At 46.4% G+C, this 17,612-nt stretch overlaps 1 protein-coding gene across 2 annotated transcripts in view; it reads left to right on the top strand.

Moving 5' to 3' along the window:
- The window catches only part of map3k12 (mitogen-activated protein kinase kinase kinase 12), a 169,269-nt gene extending 160,742 nt beyond the window's left edge, over positions 1 to 8,527 (top strand). For both annotated transcript variants that reach the window (XM_062971603.1, XM_062971604.1), the window contains 2 exons: positions 486 to 759; positions 2,821 to 8,527. In XM_062971603.1, coding sequence (XP_062827673.1) covers positions 486 to 759; positions 2,821 to 2,919 — 373 coding nt within the window. In that variant the 3' untranslated portion in view covers positions 2,920 to 8,527. The remainder of the gene's footprint in view (positions 1 to 485; positions 760 to 2,820) is intronic.
- The last annotated feature ends 9,085 nt before the right edge of the window (positions 8,528 to 17,612 follow it).

Here is a 17,612-nt window from a genome sequence, read left to right as displayed (position 1 = left end):
ATTTGCAGGTCATTCTCCCTTGGCCTTTGGCAAGCAGTGGAAGAGGGCATCCTTATATCTTCTCTCATTGTTGACCATGTTTCACATGGAAGTTCCTCTGAGTCCTGCATATGCCACACGGGGAAGACCAATGGGACAGGGAAGAAGAATATCCTAATCTGGATTTAGCTGCCCTCACTGGATACCTGGATAAGAGAGGTTTTTTCCCCACCCAATGAAGAGCACTGGAGAGAAAAAGGAGGTGGCAACTGAGTAGCTGAATTGAGGTGGTTGTGGCTTGGGTAGTTTTGTGGCCTTCCCTCTGAATTTGGATGTGCTGTTGTGGTTCTGTGCAATGACAGCCACATTGGATGGGCCCTGTTCTTTGGTGCTGCTGCCCTTTCTGGGCAATGGGGTTGTCATTGTCCTGTCGTCTCAGAAAGTTGAGTGTGGGTTGCCGGGACTTCCAAGCTAACAGCCTTCTTTTCCTCTCCACATCTGACCAGGTGGCCTCAGGCCATGAGCAAGCGGCAGTCACTCTCTACTTTCAGCTCTGAGAATTTCTCCGATGCGGATGGCGAAGAGGGCACTGCCAGCGAGGGCACCACGGCTTCCCACAGCGGTGGCACACCAGACGTGGCCAGCACCAATACAGACGAGCGGCTGGACGCAGAGCGCTCAGATGACGATATCCTGGGTCACTCGGATGGGCTGTCTGAAAAGGAGGCGGCCATCCGTCTTGTCAAACGCCAACTCAGTGCTGAGCAGAATGGAGGGGAGGTGGGTGCAAAGGGAGAATCTGGGGGATTGCCAAGGTTTCTTTGAGGCAATGGGTCGGCTTTATTTTTCCCAGGAATAACTGAGGTAGTGAATGTGGCCAACCTGGAGATTTGGAAGAGACATCTGGGCAATAGTTCCAGATCTTAATGCAACTGAAATCCACTCATACATTACCTACATACACTACCATATATACATTGCAGGCCTTTTTATTATTATTACAGTAGAGTCTCATTTATCCAACATTCACTTATCCAACGTTCTGGATTATCCAAAGCATTTTTGGAGTCAATGTTTTCAATACATTGTGATATTTTGGTGCTAAATTCGTAAATACAGTAATTACTACGTAGTGTTACTGCATATTGAACTACTTTTTCTGTCAAATTTGTTGTATAACATGATGTTTTGGTGCTTAATTTGTAAAATCATAACCTAATTTGATGTTTAATAGGCTTCTCCTTAATCTCGCCTTATTATCCAACATATTCGCTTATCCAACGTTTTGCCGGCCCGTTTATGTTGGATAAGTGAGACTCTACTGTATTATAATGGCTATATAGCAAGCATGGGCAATTTGTGGCCTTCCAGATCCTGCCTGACTGCAACTTTCACCTGCAACCAGCATAGCCATTTGTGAAGGATGGTGGTAGTTGGACTCCAATAACTAAGGATGCATTTGTTATCTAGCTAGTTGGTGTTATTAGCAAATATAGAAGTGGAATTCCCCACCTTGAGGGAATTGCCTGCCATTTTTTGTTTTAAATGTTGAAATTTGCAGCTCCCAGACTAAATGGGACAATTGTATATGGACAATTTCAAGTGAAAATTAACAAAACAAAAGGAGCTGAAGAGGATTTCCAGTGGCCAAAAGAACACAAAGTGTGTGTCCCAAATACCTTTTCGCCCATGACTTGTAGAAGTGAAATAAATTATGCAGTGTAAGCATTCAAGCAGGAGAAGTGTTTTATCTACATAATGTATAAGGTTCTGTTTTCAGCTTTTCTCAGTACAGAACCTTTACTTTTAAAGCATGGTGTATGAACCAGCAAGGACTTCTCTGCTTTCCAACCATGTTCAGGGGAGGGATACTTGGTGTGGACTCCAGCAATATCTGGAAGGCTGGATGTTGCCCCTTTTAGTCTTTGTTTCCACAAGGATATCTCTGGGAGGCCCAGGGGCAGGAGAGCAACAGCACCTTCTCTATGGCATTCCCCAGCAACTGGTTTTTAGAGGCCTCTGAGACTGGAGATGACTGGACGTGCTGTAAATACTCACGTATAGGTCAACCTCATATATATTGAGGGCACTTTGGGGACTAAAATTATGGATTTTGATATGACCCATGAAGAAGTTGAGGGTAATTCTTTGGAGAGAGAAGAGGACCTATTGCCATCTCAGGGGCAAGTTCTCCCAGCCATTGCTGCGATTTCCCCTCCCAGGCATTCAAAAAGACAGAACAGTCAGGTCAGTGCTTATTTAATGTTATCCCAGGATGGAATAAGCTCTCTCATTTTGCCAGTGTACTTAAAGAAGGAGATGGTTCCTTTTTGGATAAGAGTTAGGATGAAGTGCTCAAATTGACCTGTAGATAGGTAAAGATAAAGGTTTTCCCCTACATTAAGTCGTTGTGTCCAACTCTGGGGTTTGGTGCTCATCTCCATTTCTAAGCCAAAGACCCGGTGTTGTCCATAGACACCTCCAAGGTCATGTGGCTGGCCTGACTGCATGGAGCGCAGTTACCTTCCTGCCAGAGCGGTACCTATTGATCTACTCACATTTACATGTTTTCGAACTGCTAGGTTGGCAGAAGCTCAGGCTAACAGCGGGTGCTCACTCCACTCCCCAGGTTCGAACCTGCGACCTTTCGGTTCGCAAGTTCAACAGCTCAGCGCTTTAACACGCTGTGCCACCAGGAGTTCCTCATGACCTGTAGATAAGTTGACCCATTTTTTTGGGTTGGTTGTTAACCTTCTGCTCACATGTGATATTTGAGGGATGAGGTAGATCTTACTGATTTTTCTTCTTCTCCAACCAGTCTCTTGTTCTTTCTCATCCCAGGACCCTACTGCCTATGAGGATTCTGACTGCGACATTGCCGAACTGGACCATTCAGGCAGTGGAGAGGTGCAGAGACTTCCAGACATGCCCAATTTGTGATCTCACCTGCTCGGCTTTCCTTTCCCCAGGTTGTACAGACCCCCTCCCTTCCTCCACCTCCCTGCACCAACACCGCCTCCCCAGATATTTATATAAATAATCTATAAAGATCTATATAAATCTATATTATCGCATAATCTCTGGAAGGAGAGCCAGCACACCTCATCATCTCCCTCCCCTCCTTCACTTCCTCGGTTCCTGCATTCTCTCGGACTGGTTGGGTATGCGTGTGTGGGTGTAGAGGACCATGCCCTGCCATCGGGGCTTGCTGTTTTCACTCGGGGCAGCTGAAGACACAGAACAAATGAACACAGAACCAACCAACCTGTAGCCATTGCCCTTGCAACTCAGCAGAACAGCTTGTGCCCTACGCCGGGAGGAATTGGTCCCTTCTTCTCTGCTTCCTCAAGTCCCGAATGTTGTGAGCTCCAAAGGACCCACCTGTTCTACCAGGATCCACCAATAGGTCCAAGGAGCAGAGAGAGATTGATTGAGAAGTGTTTGGCTGGAAACCTGGTGTTTTTGTCTCCTAGAGGAAGTGGCAACATGCATCAACAGGGCTCCAAAGCGCTTTGCCACATCTTGGATAGAGGGTGTGTATCCTGGGCCTCAGCCAGACTGTCTCTGAGAGGGACTTAATGCATGTTTGGGCCACAGTCAGCATGGAAACTCCCCCTTCCTCGTGTTCCACTAAGCCACAGCGTGAAAAATAAGTCTTTCTCATTCCTCCCTTGTAGCCCTTCGCACAACCAAAGCCAGAGTGCAACAACCGGTCTTCTTCCCAACACACACATACACACGCTTCAGTTCTTGGGAATGGGGCTCAGAGCTCAAAAACTACAGCATCCGCTCCCATCCCTCACCTTCCAGCACTCAACTCTACTGGGTGAGTGTGGGCAGGTGTAGATATATGCACGCACAACCACCACACATGTATATACACTCAACGTGGCCCATCACAATGTTGGGATGGGAAAAACAGCTCCATTCTGCTGTCTGCTGGCACCAACATGCACTGCACTTTTTATTTATTTATTTATTGGTTTTCTTTATTTATAATGAAGAATGTTTACATTTGCACTTAATGTGTGTCCCTGTCAGGTGGGTTTTTGTGGTTGAGGGGTGGTGGGGTGGGGCAATGGGGGGAGAGGAAGGGGACAAAGGGGGCAGCAGAGGAGCACGCAAGAGGTAGAGAGCAGGGATGTTGGTAATGCTGACTCTGCTTTTGCCTGAACTTCTGAAAATTGCTTAAAAGGAGAAAGGGGACACCCTCAGGTTTTACACTTGCAGGGGGGAAAATCTCCTTTCCTCTTGGTTTCTCAGGTGAAGATCTTGGTTTAGGAGAAAGATGTTTTGTTCCCTTTGACATTTGTCGCCAATTTGTGTTTGAGATACCCCAGAGATGTGAGGCTTAAAATCAGTTTATGCATCAGAGTGCTCAGAAAAGCCCTTTCCTGACATAAAAATCAATGTAAGGTGGCAGGATGTAGTAAAAAGTGATCACTTGAGGGTTAACTGTAGCATTTCCATCATTTGTTCGAAAGCAGTCTGTGGGCCATACCTTTGGAAGTAGGGAACAAAGCCTCCCTGAAAGATAAACCTGCCTACTCTGCTGTAGGGTCACTTTGGCTAGCACAACACAAGTTGTGCTGGTGTGTCAGCTTCTGCTCAAGGAAGAGAGGAAAGGTTTTCAAATGAATTCCCTTACATAGGCTGGGACCTTTGCTCATTGGCCTGTGCGCAAAAATGCCAAGGCCCAATTTAATCCAATCCAGGGAGGTAATGGGGTAGGGAGCGTGATCCAATCTCAATCTCACCCCTTTCCTTTCCAAGTCCTCTCTCTTCCCATATCAGAACAGCACTGAAACATAAAAGGTACTTCTGTATGTTTCTCACACTAGTTAATATGGAAGGGGCACCAAGCCTGCTATTTGTTGGGATTCACAGAATATAGCTATGCTTTTTTTTTCATTCTCAGCCAGGGTCCTCTCATTTTTTGTATCCATCCATGGTTTCCAAAGTTCAACGCAAGCAGGGAGAGTTCCATGTTTAACCTCAGATGAGTGCTTGACTCAAATGTTAAAACCTGCACTGATCAAACATAGGCAGATGCATGTCCCGGTGCTAATTCCTGGCAGCCCACAAGCAGATAGGGCTCACTTTAGGTGCCAAGGCAGATACTGCTTCCCCAAAAAGTTAGTTTCAATGCACAACCACCAATACTCCCTTCCCAAAGAAAGCAGCACTGGGAAAGATTGCACCCGTCCCGAGTAGTAATGCTAAGATCTGTGTTTTGCAATGGCTGAAACACTTGCAGTCCATCAGAGCACAGGTAGACCAGCTGTGGAGGAAAGTTGCTTGACAATTCTATTCAGGAAGATTTGAGGTTAGCCACCAATCAGAGTTCATGGTGCTAGATTGGGGGTGAGCGTGAAGTAAGGCACCATAGCGCCTGAAGCCACAGGGTGCTTCTACTGTTGTTCCTGAAGTGATGTGATATTTTCTAGGAAGTTATTTCCCAAGCCAAAAAGCAGGACAGAATTAGCAATATCTGGGCCTCCAGCAAATGTAATTTTCCCTCCACAATACATTCTCAATTGTGAGATAGTTTCCAGAAAACAAAGACTGAGATGGGAGAGGTTATTCAGTATTTCCAACCTTCTGATCCCTTGTGGCTGCAGTTAGTTCAAGTGCCACCGTTTTTTCTAGAGGGTGAATAAAGATGTCCACATACCACAGCCTTCAGAAATGGTTGAGTTAAGTTACCTTTGCTGAACTTTTACACAAAAGGAAGGCATGTTTCCAAGGCAAGCGACTGTAAGTCGCTTCTGGTGTGAAAGAATTGGCTGTCTGCAACAATGTTGCCCAGGGGATGCCCAGATATTTGATGTTTTACCATCCTTGTGGGAGGTTTCTCTCATGTCCCCACATGGAGAGCTGGAGCTGACAGGGGGAGCTCATCTGCTCTCCCCACATTCGAACCGCAGACCTGTCGATCAGCAGTCCTGCCGGCACAAGGGTTTAACCCAATGCATCACCGGGGGTGAAAGGGAACCACTACACAAAGTCTCCCTTATCCATGACCAAATACAGGCAGCCATGTTGCAGCTTGAGTCATGGCCACCTGCTGGGCTGTTGTGTCCACACAGCAGACGGTGTAAACAGGGAGTGAAAGCATATAGCACATCTAAGCAGGCAGGGGATGGGCCTTGATACGAGCCTTGAAGTCAATTCAACAAAATCAAACACGTCCTATTGTGACTATTTCATATTTTCATTTCTCATTTTTGCTTAAACGCATGGCTCACCTAGTGCAAGGCAGTAATGATTTGCATAAAATCTATTAGAAAATAAAAAAAAACATCATTCTAGTTCCATGCCCCACTCGCATAACTACAGTAGTTTCACTTATCCAACATAAACAGGCCAGCAGAACGTTGGATAAGCGAATATGTTGGATAATAAGGAGGGATTAAGGAAAAGCCTATTAAACATCAGATTACATTATGATTTTACAAATTAAGCACCAAAACACCATGTTTTACAACAAATTTGACAGAAAAAGCAGTTGAATACACAGAATGTTATGTAGTAATTACTGTACTTACGAATTCAGCACCAATGGATTGAAAAGATTGACTACAAAAACATTGACTACTAAAAGGCCGACTGCGTTGGATAATCCAGAACATTGGATAAGCGAATGTTGGATAAGTGAGACTCTACTGTAATTCCAAACAGAATAAATTATGGGAGTTAGGAAAATCATGTATATATGTACTAGTCAGAGCGTTCCTTTGCATAGAATTTGATCTATCTTAGCTGTGTTCATACAGCTTAGTGCAAGCCCCCTAAAAGCTAACCACAATTTCGACTGCTTTCCAAACAGCCCTATTAGGTTTCTTGCAACATAAAAAGAAAGGAGGGAGGGAAGGAAACATGCCAACAGCATTACAACTTTTAATTCACATGAGCTATCATGGACACAAACCAACCTTTTTGGATGCAGTATCACTAGGGTGGTGGGCATACTGAGTGATGTAGGAATTGCATCTAAAAAGTAGGTTTTATCACAAAAGCTCATGAGACAATAAAAACTAGTCCTAAACTTACTGCTATATACTTTATTTTCCTCTCCCATTTTCTTAAGAATGGCTCTTTTATGAGTCTATGTCAAAATATGTCATATTTTAGGGCCAAATTCTCAGTGATAAAGGCATGACATTTTAATATTTTTCTGATCAAATTGTGTGTAGAGAGAAAGTAGATTATAAAAGGATTTGCTGTGTTTAATGCCTTCAACAATAAAGGTATTAATCTGTGCTTAGCTAGTTCTCTAGAGATACTAGCTTTGTGTATTCACTGAATACATCTAGAGTTGAAGGCAAATATATCCAGTGCTTACGTGGCCTCTCATGCCATCAGATCCACTGGACAAGTAGAATACCATTTGGACTAGTCTTCATGAGGAGGTGCTCTGCTTTTGTGGGTGCTGTGTTGAAGACAAATAAGACAGGGCAAACTGTTGATCAGCCCCACCCAAAGCAGTTCTTAGATCCTTAAAACAAAAAGAGATTCCAGGTTCTGGCAGGTTACACGATACAAGGCCATGCTACTGTTTTTCATTCACCATTTTCATGCTGTGGAAAGTACTTTCCACTTCAATGTTAGAGGTCAGACACATCTTCTGGGTACCATGAAACATGTCACATGTCTTTAAAAGAATCTGAAGGACATGGGTTATTGTGAGCCTTGTTGTGAACAGAGCAGACCAAAGTGATCTTAGCCCCCACAGTAAAATAACTAATCCACATACAGACATAAAAACTAATAGTGACCTTGGCACTGGAGGAATAAGGGTGCAACCCTTATGCACTGCAATGGATTAGCATGGAATCATTATTCAGGGTTATAGCACTTGCTTCCCATGCATGAATGCCCACTTTCAAAGGCTAGCACTTAAGGAATGTCAGCATCTTAGGACAGCAGCTGCCAGCCAGATGAGAAATAGGCAACTTTTGACAAGTGGTTTGAAAGTAGAAATTTGCATTTTTTTTAAAAGGCATCTCACCGGCAACCAAAATGATTATTTAACTCCTACCATACTAAAACCATAAACAGAATGAAATCTCTAGAAACAGTTTGCCTTCTGTACAGAGCACCAGTCTTGCAGATATAATCTCTTCTGAAAGTCAGGATGGTTAAATCTTAGGGCAGTAGTACTACTTTTTCTTCTTGGATCAACCTGGGCCTCTCTTAGGTAATTTCCCAATGTTGCCATTTAGCTTCTCATAGCTGCATTCTTTCCATTCACCCCTCCCAATCAAGCTATCACAGGGCCTGCCCTTTGAAAAATGGTTGCACTGCACAGCGAGCATGACATCTGACCCATCCCAAACACTCCCAGCCCAGTTTGTCATTCTTCCTGTGGAAGGCAAGTTCTCAAGTCTCTTAGGTGAAGCCATATGTCTTACCACTTTGGATCTGTATGTCTTCTATGCTTGTTTTAACATCCACCCTTGTAAGATAGATCACGTCTGTATGGTAATAACATTGCTAGATGAGTAATGGCACTGCAGATTTCAATTAAAGACCATTTTGTACTCAATGTTGGCATGCTCTTTATGTAACCCTATATGTTCCTCAGATTTCCAAAGGCAAGCACAGTATTGTGTGTGAGAGAACTAAGAATGTTGTGGGCTGTGGAAGCAGGAAATCTGTAGGGAAATGTTCTATTTATATTTCCTTATGCTCCTAAGAATCACTGCTAACAATGAATGAATCAATGAAGCATGTGCCTGTCTAGTCTTTAAGGCTATAAAGATATGGTTGAGAATATGAAGGCACTGCCTACTTCAGTCTCAGAAAGCTGAGCAGCAGCTTAAGAAGACTGACAGCGAATGAACCCACTTTGTTGCCCTTTGGTCAAATTATGACAATGGGCAACATTAATTTGGCATGATATACACTCAACCAGATCTACTTACACACATACCCCTTCATTTTCAATCACCTTTACCAGCCAAATATCTATTAAAGATCTCAAATAATGGAACATGAACTTACCAATATCTAAACATTATTATTACATTATATTTTTATGGATGAAGACCTACTGCAAGGGTGAGCCATGGGCAGCCCTAAGGATGTAATTGAACAAGCAGCCATAGCCAGCACAATCAATGGTGAGAGATTCTGGGAGCCGTAGTCCAACATCTCACACTTCATTTTGCCCACAGCTTATCTACAGCAAGAAAGAGGCATGAGGAATGGGCTATGGTGGCTCAGAAACAGCAAAGCCCAAGGAAAAAAAAGTAGGAACTTGTGAAAAGTAGAAGTCCAAGCCAACTCGTTATAATTCTACGTAGCAGCCTTCTGAAATGAATGTCTCTTTAAGGTACCAGAAATACCATCATGTTTGCTGAAAGATCTGCATACTCAAGCACAAGGATCAAACACAGAAAACTCCCAGCAACTAAAATACCTATGCCAAGATGTTCTGTGCATGGAAGCAGAAGTGTCAAAACTTGCCAAATCTCTAAAGCTATGTGACATCCAGTATTCTCTGCAGTGTGCTGAACCATGCCAGCACATCTAACCCAGAGAAGGAATTGTTACAAACTACATTACTACAACACTTATCAGTGGCAGCATGAATTGGAAGACATATTGTGACAGCAGCTAACAATGTGTAACAGAGAACCTCCTTACTACTCTTGTCCTGTGGCTTTGCAAATAATTCAATGGCTAAGCTGCATAGCTGCGTAAGTGATGCTTCTCAAAATCCAAAAGTTAGGATCTTTCAGCCTACTTTTACTCTTCTTACCTTCATCAGTTACGAAAACCCCATTTTCTGCCCTTCTAAGGTTAGGGAGGAGGAGGTTCCTAAGTGATAGCTGCACTGAGAATCAACCTCTTTTCTACAGTAGCTACAATCCAAATGAGGAAGCATGGTAGATCTTTCCAAATATTTGAGATCAAAGGAAGAAGCACTCAAATTGTTGATAAAAAAAATGGGTTGCTTACCTGTAACCATGTTTCTTCGAGTGGTCACCTGTGAAATGCACACAATTGGGTCTCCTGCGCCTGCGCAGACAATTTCGGAATTCTCTAGAAGCTCTTAAAGATACATTTTTTGGCGGGGGCCCCGCCCATGCCTCCCCTGAGTATATATAGGCAGTGGGAGGAGCCACCGCCTCAGTTCCCCAGCCGCAAGAGGCAGCTGAAGACTGGGCATGACGAGCTGCGGGGAGGCCGGGCGGGTTTGTGTGGATTTCACAGGTGACCACTCGAAGAAACATGGTTACAGGTAAGCAACCCATTTTTCCTTCATCGTGGTCCCTATGAAATGCACACAATTGGGTGATTAGCAAGCTACTAACCTGGATCGGCGGGCGTCATGCCACACACGAAGACAGCACCGCTCTGCCGAATGCACCATCTCTCCTGGACACAGCGTCCACCTTGTAGTGGGAGACGAATGTCGAGGGCGTCGCCCAGGTCGCTGCTCGACAAACCTCTTCCAACGGAACGCCCTTCATAAAAGCGCACGAAGTGGCCACAGCTCTCGTGGAATGCGCCTTCAATGTGGTCGGTGGTTCACGGCCAGCGAGGTTGTATGCTAGGCGTATTGCTGCAACGATCCACGCCGAGAGTCGCTGTGACGTTATCGGGAGGCCCATGGCATCCTGTCTATACTTTACAAACAAACGTGGGGATTTCCTATAAGCGCGTGTTCTATCCACATAATATGCTAGAGCCCTCCGTACGTCCAAGGCATGGAGCGCATGCTCCAATGGTGACACCGGATTTTGAAAAAAGGCTGGAAGTATAATGTCTTGCGACAGGTGGAACTTCGACACAACCTTTGGTAGGAAGGAAATGTCCATCCGCAAGACCGCCTTGTCCTTGTGGAACCGGAGATAAGGCTCATCAGCCCTGAGCGCACAGAGTTCACAGGCACGCCTCGCTGTGGTGATAGCAGTTAGAAAGGCTGTTTTCCAGGATAGATGACACAAATCTATGGTTGCCACGGGTTCGAAAGGTGGTTTGGACATCTGGGACAGAACCAGCTCTAAGCTCCATGCTGGGACTGGCGGAAAGACAGGCGGAAAGAGATTTTTATGTCCTTTCAAGAATAGACGAACCCACGGGTCCCCGAAGCAGGAGGGTAAACCGGCCTTACGGCGGAACCAAGAGATGGCTGCCAGGTAGCACTTGATCGAGGAAATGGACAATCCTTTATTTGAAAGCGAGTGAAGGAAGTCAAGCACTACTGGAATGGGAGCCGATGAAGGATCGGTACCCGCTTGCTTAGCGAACTCCGAGAATCGCTGCCACTTATAAGTATATGACTTTTTTGTTGAGTCCTTTTGTGCAGCTGCGATAATAGCTCTCACAGGGGCTGAGAGCAAGGCCATATCCTCCATGCCGTGAGGCGCAGAGAGCGAGTGTCCGGGTGACGGACAAGGCCGTTGTGGGTTGTCAGGACGTCTGGCCTGAAGGGTAGGTGATGGAATATTCCTTGAGATGCTTGGAGAAGTGGCCCGAACCACGGTTGCCGAGGCCACCACGGTGTTAGAAGAATATAATCCGCGTTGTCTTGAAGTAGTTTCGATATGACTCTCGTTATCAGAGGGATTGGTGGGTACGCGTAAAGCAACCCGGGTGCCCAGGTGTAAAGAAACGCGTCGCCCAGACATCCCGACTGGGTGTTTGGAGGGCGTCTTGCGCAGAATAGATCGCAGTGGCGGTTCTCGGGGGAGGCGAATAGGTCCACCGCCAGTTGGCCCCATGCTGCGAAGACTGAGTCTAGTATCTGCGGGTGGATCCGCCATTCGTGGCAGGAGCTGGGAGTCCTGCTCAACTCGTCTGCTAGCTTGTTGTCCTTTCCGGGGAGATAAAGTGCCACCAGATGTATCCCCCTGGTGATGCACCAATCCCAGATCTGTAAGGTTAGGTTTATCAGCTTGCGGGACCGAGTTCCCCCTTGTTTGTTGATGTAAAATTTTGTCGTGGTGTTGTCTGTCAGTAGACGGACAACACGCCCCGAAAGTGGGAACTCGAAAGCCCTGAGGGCCTTCTGGACCGCTAGCATCTCCAGAAAGTTGATGTGATGGCTTTTCTCTGTCGGCGACCAAGTTCCCCGAACTGTGAGGGTGTCCAAGTGCGCGCCCCATCCCAGAAGGGACGAATCCGTGGTTAGTGTTGCTGATGGTTTTGGTTGGCGAAATGGCATACCCTTCTGCACATTGAGTCGATGAGTCCACCATTGAAGGGATTTGCGAACTTCGGTGGGCAGGGAGAGCATGACCTTTGGATCGTCGTGAAGGGCGTCGAAAACTGACAAAAACCACATCTGCAACGGGCGCATGCGTAATCTGGCAAATGGTGTGACGGCTGTCGTAGAAGCCATGTGCCCCAGGAGGGATTGAATAGTCCTGGCCCGCAAGCGGTGGGCGCTTAACGTCTCGAGGACCAGCGACCTTAAGGCGATAAAGCGGTCGTCGGGCAAGAAGGCTTTTTGACAGATGGAATCGATAAGGGCCCCAATAAAGTGGACCGATTGGGATGGGGACAGGCACAATTTTTCCCTGTTGACCACTAAGCCGAGATCCTGCAGGAGAGATAGCGTAAAGTCAATATTGGCAAGCAACCTGGCTCTGGAATCTGCCACCAGAAGCCAGTCGTCAATATAGGGAAAGACTATCATTTCCTGTTGGCGGAGGAAGGCGGCAACTACGGCCATACACCGTAAAAACTCTTGGGGCGGTTGACAACCCAAATGGGAGAACGTTGAAACAAAAACAACGGTGACCAACTTTAAAACTAAGGTATCTGCGATGAGAAGGCCTGATCCCAATGTGGAAATAGGCGTCTTTCAAATCCACCGTTGCGAACCAAGCGCCTTTCCGAATGAGAGACAGGATCACCGGGAGGGTGACCATGCGAAACTTTCGGGGTCTGATATAAGCGTTGACATCCCGAAGGTCCAGGATGGGGCGTAAACCACCATCCTTTTTCGGAACTAAAAAATAACGTGAAAAGAAACATTTTTGTAAGATTGGGCCGTGCAGTCGTTGAATAGCACCCTTGGTTTGGAGAGCTCGAATTTCTTCCAATAATGGGTCTGAGGAGGCCGTTCCTCTAACTTGCCCCGTTGGGGGCGGGGTGACAAACTCAATAGCATAGCCTCTCTCAATGATATCCAAGACCCATTTGTCAGTTGTGATTTGGCGCCAAGAATCCACAAAAGGAGCCAGACGGTCCTTAAAATTGGGTTGGGCCTGAGCTGAAGCTTTCGGCTTGGCAAGCGAATTGGGGAGAGGCCTTCTCATTCCAAAAGAAGAACTAATAACAGCAAACTTTGAAACTGGAGAAACGCAACAAGTAAAACTTTGAGGACTTTCAGTAGCCCTTAACGGCAGTGGGCTAAATACGCCGCCTAGGAGCGTATGACTGTCTGCTCCTACCCTGTTGACGGCATCTGGACGAAGATGCAGGTCTTCTAGCTAAAGCCGGTTGGGTAGGTATGCGCGGCCTCGCGTTCACAGGCGCTGGGCTAGCGCGTCTCCGTTGAAAAGCTGGATAGGATGACCACCTTTGTCTCGCCTGAGTCCCGTACTGAGAAGGGAAGCCAAATCTATGTGCGGTTTGGCACATCTGGGGGGTGCGCTCCAGGCTAGAATCGGTGTTAGGGTTAAACAGACCGGACTCATCAAACGGAAGGTCTTCAATTGCTGTTCGAGCAGAGGATGAAAGACCCGACGAGCGAAGCCATGCATGTTGACGTAGGGCGATTGAAGTGGCAAACAGCTTACCCGCCGAATCGGCTGTATGCTTGGCCAGCTCCTTTTGGAGGCCTGCTAACTGGCATGCTTCTTGTTTAAACGCCCTGGCGAGGCGCAACTGTTCTGCAGGTAGGTGGTCCATGAGCGGAGCGATTTTATTCCATAAGTAGTTTTGGTACGTTCCCATATAGGCCCCATAGTGAGCTAACCGAGCGAAGAGGCCAGCTGAAGTGTAGATTTTTCTTCCTATGGCATCTAATTTCTTTCCCTCTCTGTCCGCAGGAGCGGATTGAGATCTTTGTGTTGGTCTAGTTTGAGAGACGTCCACAACAATGGAATTGGGCTTAGGGTGTTTACCCAACCATTCAGCCGATGAGAGGTCTATACGATATAGATTATCAGCCCTCTTAGAAATGGCTGGAACCAGGGAGGGTGCCATGTCAGGGGCCTTGAGGAGCTGCAAAAGGTAAGGCAAAGTAGGGAGCGGGGTGGTTGTTGGTGCTCGCTGCTGATCCTGAGAAAAAACTGGGTCGTCCACCAAGGATGGAGCTCGGGGCGCTGGTAAGTTCAGAGCTTTGGCCAGTCATGAAATGAGAGAGGCGAAGCCTTGGATCTCTTCAACAGCATTCCCTTCATCTGCATCAACCAAATTTCCAGGAGCAGGTGGTTCCACAGGCTCTTGTGATGAAGTCGATTCAGACCCTGACCCCGCATCTACTGTTGGAGGTGCATTAGCTCTAGGGGCGGGGGTGGGAGCCGGGATAGAGGGCATGGAAGCTTGGGGTAGAACTGTTTCTACCTGGGTCATAGTAGCTGTTTGGGAAGGATTTGGGATTGGTTCCACACCAGGGGCCGTAACCTGGCTTAATTGCCCCTGATCATTTGGAGCATGTGCCCCATGGTCTCTTCGCGAAGCGCGGCCCCGTCGCCGTAGCGAATGTGGAACCATCGCATTAAAATAATCCCATGAAAGTAATAAGGGAAGGGAGAACCGGAGCCATACGACGATCTAAAAGATGAGCTTGGGGATCGACGTCGTCCCCTGGAATCCCCGGATTCGAAGCTCCATGAATCCGAGGATGGGGAGTAATAGCGCCTTCTGTGCACATGATGGCGCTGGCTGCGTCTGGAGGAAGAACGCCCTCGAGATCGAGCCCTGCTGGTTCCAGGCGCTGTTGCTGAAATCGGAGCCGCCTCTGACTCAGAGGCCATGATATCGTCAGGCCTCCCTCCTTCTCTTTCCAGGGTCGGCGCCGGGGGCGTGGCCAGTTGTTGTAGCCCGGTTCCGTTTGGAAGTCCGATGATGGGGGAGGAGCGCTGGGAGCGAGGATGAGCTCTGGAGGGAGAGGACTCGCCTCGGTTGGCTCAAACTGAAGCAGTAAGGGCATAGGCATTGCAGCCTGGCTGCTCCCAGGGCTAACTCTCTCTCCCGAGCCGCCCGAAGCTGACGAAGTTTGGGAGAGGGGGGGGAAATCCCCCGGAGCCGCTGGAGTCTCGCGTTTCTTGGCTTTCGCCCCTGCACTTTTAAGCTTTTTCGGCTTAAGCTTTTTCTGAGGAGGGCCCCCGTCCCCTGCCTCTCTACCAACAGGTAAGTTTGCAGTCTGAGCCACCGTAGAAGGAGCTACTAAGGAAGTTGGGGGCTCGGAGGCAGCTCTTTTAGGAGCCTGAGGTGCCGGTGGTAAGAGGGCCTGCTCGTATAGCAGCGCTTTCAGGCGCGTCTCGCGGTTTTTCCTAGCCTGGGGGGTGAATGATTGGCAAATGGAACAGGAACGAGCAGCATGTCCCTCCCCCAGGCAGAGCAGGCACATAGAATGACCATTGGTGTCCGGGAGTTTCCCGCCACACCGCGAGCACTTTTTAAACAAGGCCGCCATTTTAAAGGCAGGAAGGTAACTGGCCTGTGGAGATGTTAAACGGTCCGAGGTCGCACGTCAGAAAGCAAAAGTAAAAGTCCAAATCGAAGTCCAGAGAGTAGTCAAAGGAAGTCCAGAGGTCAAATCCAGGAGATATTATATAAACTAGATTAAACAATTAGAGCACAGAGAAATTCCTAGTTGCCTATTGCGGCAGAAAAAAGGAACTGAGGCGGTGGCTCCTCCCACTGCCTATATATACTCAGGGGAGGCATGGGCGGGGGCCCCGCCAAAAAATGTATCTTTAAGAGCTTCTAGAGAATTCCGAAATTGTCTGCGCAGGCGCAGGAGACTCAATTGTGTGCATTTCACAGGGACCACGATGAAGGAAATTGCAGGAACACTGCTGACCTCTAGCACAGTATCTGTGACACTCCTAAACCAGGAATGGTATTCAAGCAGCCATTCAGACGGTGAATTACACATCCCACTGATATGGCAGCTATGGATACTGCAACTTGGCAGTCCAATATTATCTTGAAGGTCACAGGATTGCCACTTTTGTTCTAAACATCTCCAAGGAAATTATCATGAAATTTCCAGGGATACAATGGTGATGCTCTGTGAGGTAAAGATTTCATATAGTCAAATCTAAAATGGAAGCTGGTTAGCTCTCAGATTGCCATAGATGCTAAAGACATAGAGCAGGGAAAGCAGAATTATGCCAAGAACCTGGGTGAATATTTGTTTGCCCTCTCTCCAGCAAATATTAATGCAAAGAAGAATGTGTAGCAGTGTTTTTTTTAACAAACATCTTTATGTACTGACATGTCAGTCTGTTGCTATTTTAATGGGATGCATTCACCAAATGTTGAATAGTTAAGAAAATTTCAAAAGAACAGGTAAATAATATATGATATAGTACAATATAGTAATTTAATGCTTATATTGTGCTATGCTAGTAATATATTGTATGTTCATTTGATTTGTAAGCCACTCTGAATCCCCTTTGGGGTGAGAAGAGCGGGATATAAATGTAGTAAATAAATAAATAAATGTTGTCATGGCAGGTTTGGCTAGTGGCCAAGGTGCAACACAACAGAACTAATGAATGAAAGCTTCTGCTTTAGAATCATCTTCTCTAAAATAGGGTCTGGCCCTAAAAGGTAACATTTTTTAATCAAGAGGCATTTTATTCAGCACTGAGGACCATATCAAATGTTTCAAAAGGTGGCAGTCTGGAAGCAAGAGATGTTATAGTGCCTTTCATTTGTGTACATGCCTCAAAAATGTCAAGTGGGTATCTTAGATATTCTACAGATCAGGTAGAAAATGTTTTCCACATATACAGGCCTGTTTTGGATTTTAATTCCCAGAAATCTTAGCCATAGTACACAACTTTGGAAATGGCAGGCCAAATTCCATCTGGTGATTTAAGCCAACCTAAATCTCCATTACATCAGTATTAGGCACTTTTTGAAGCAGGGCCCAGCAGAAGCAGCAGGGGAATGAGAGAACGTCATTTCAGAAAACGCCACCCTTCTAGCTCCCAGGATGCTCCCAAGAGCAGACAATGCAGCTTGTTTTCTCTTGATGGAGAAGCCACTCACTCACTTTCATAATGCTTATGGGCAATATGCCACTTCCTATACTATTACTGTTATGCCAGCTGACCAAGTTGTGGCTACAGTCAAAACCATTTATCCATCCCAAGCAATGCAAGTTTCCCCATTGTGAAGTACCAGAGCCAGGACTAAAGAGACATGAAACTGAGAGCTGCATTGGATTTGCTTTAAATACAACTGAGATTTGGCCTCCCTTAAGTTTGTATACCATATTTGTAAGTCTTTAGAACAAGAACTACAATTAGACCTTAGAACACCAGTGGGCCAATTACAGACTTTTAAAACGGAAGCATAGATTCTATGAAGGCACTTTGATATTTTGATGATTTCAAGACCATTTGTATACACAGTGCTCATCTGAAGAGGAAGATTACACCAGCTAACCAGCTTCAGTAGTGACGTTAACTATAGAAGTTTCTTTGCCC

The sequence above is a fragment of the Anolis carolinensis genome, chromosome 2 (genome assembly GCF_035594765.1).
Source record: "Anolis carolinensis isolate JA03-04 chromosome 2, rAnoCar3.1.pri, whole genome shotgun sequence".
NCBI classification, from domain to species: domain Eukaryota; kingdom Metazoa; phylum Chordata; class Lepidosauria; order Squamata; family Dactyloidae; genus Anolis; species Anolis carolinensis.
The sequence above is the reverse complement of the archived record's forward strand: the minus strand, read 5'-3'. Positions and strand labels throughout refer to the sequence as shown.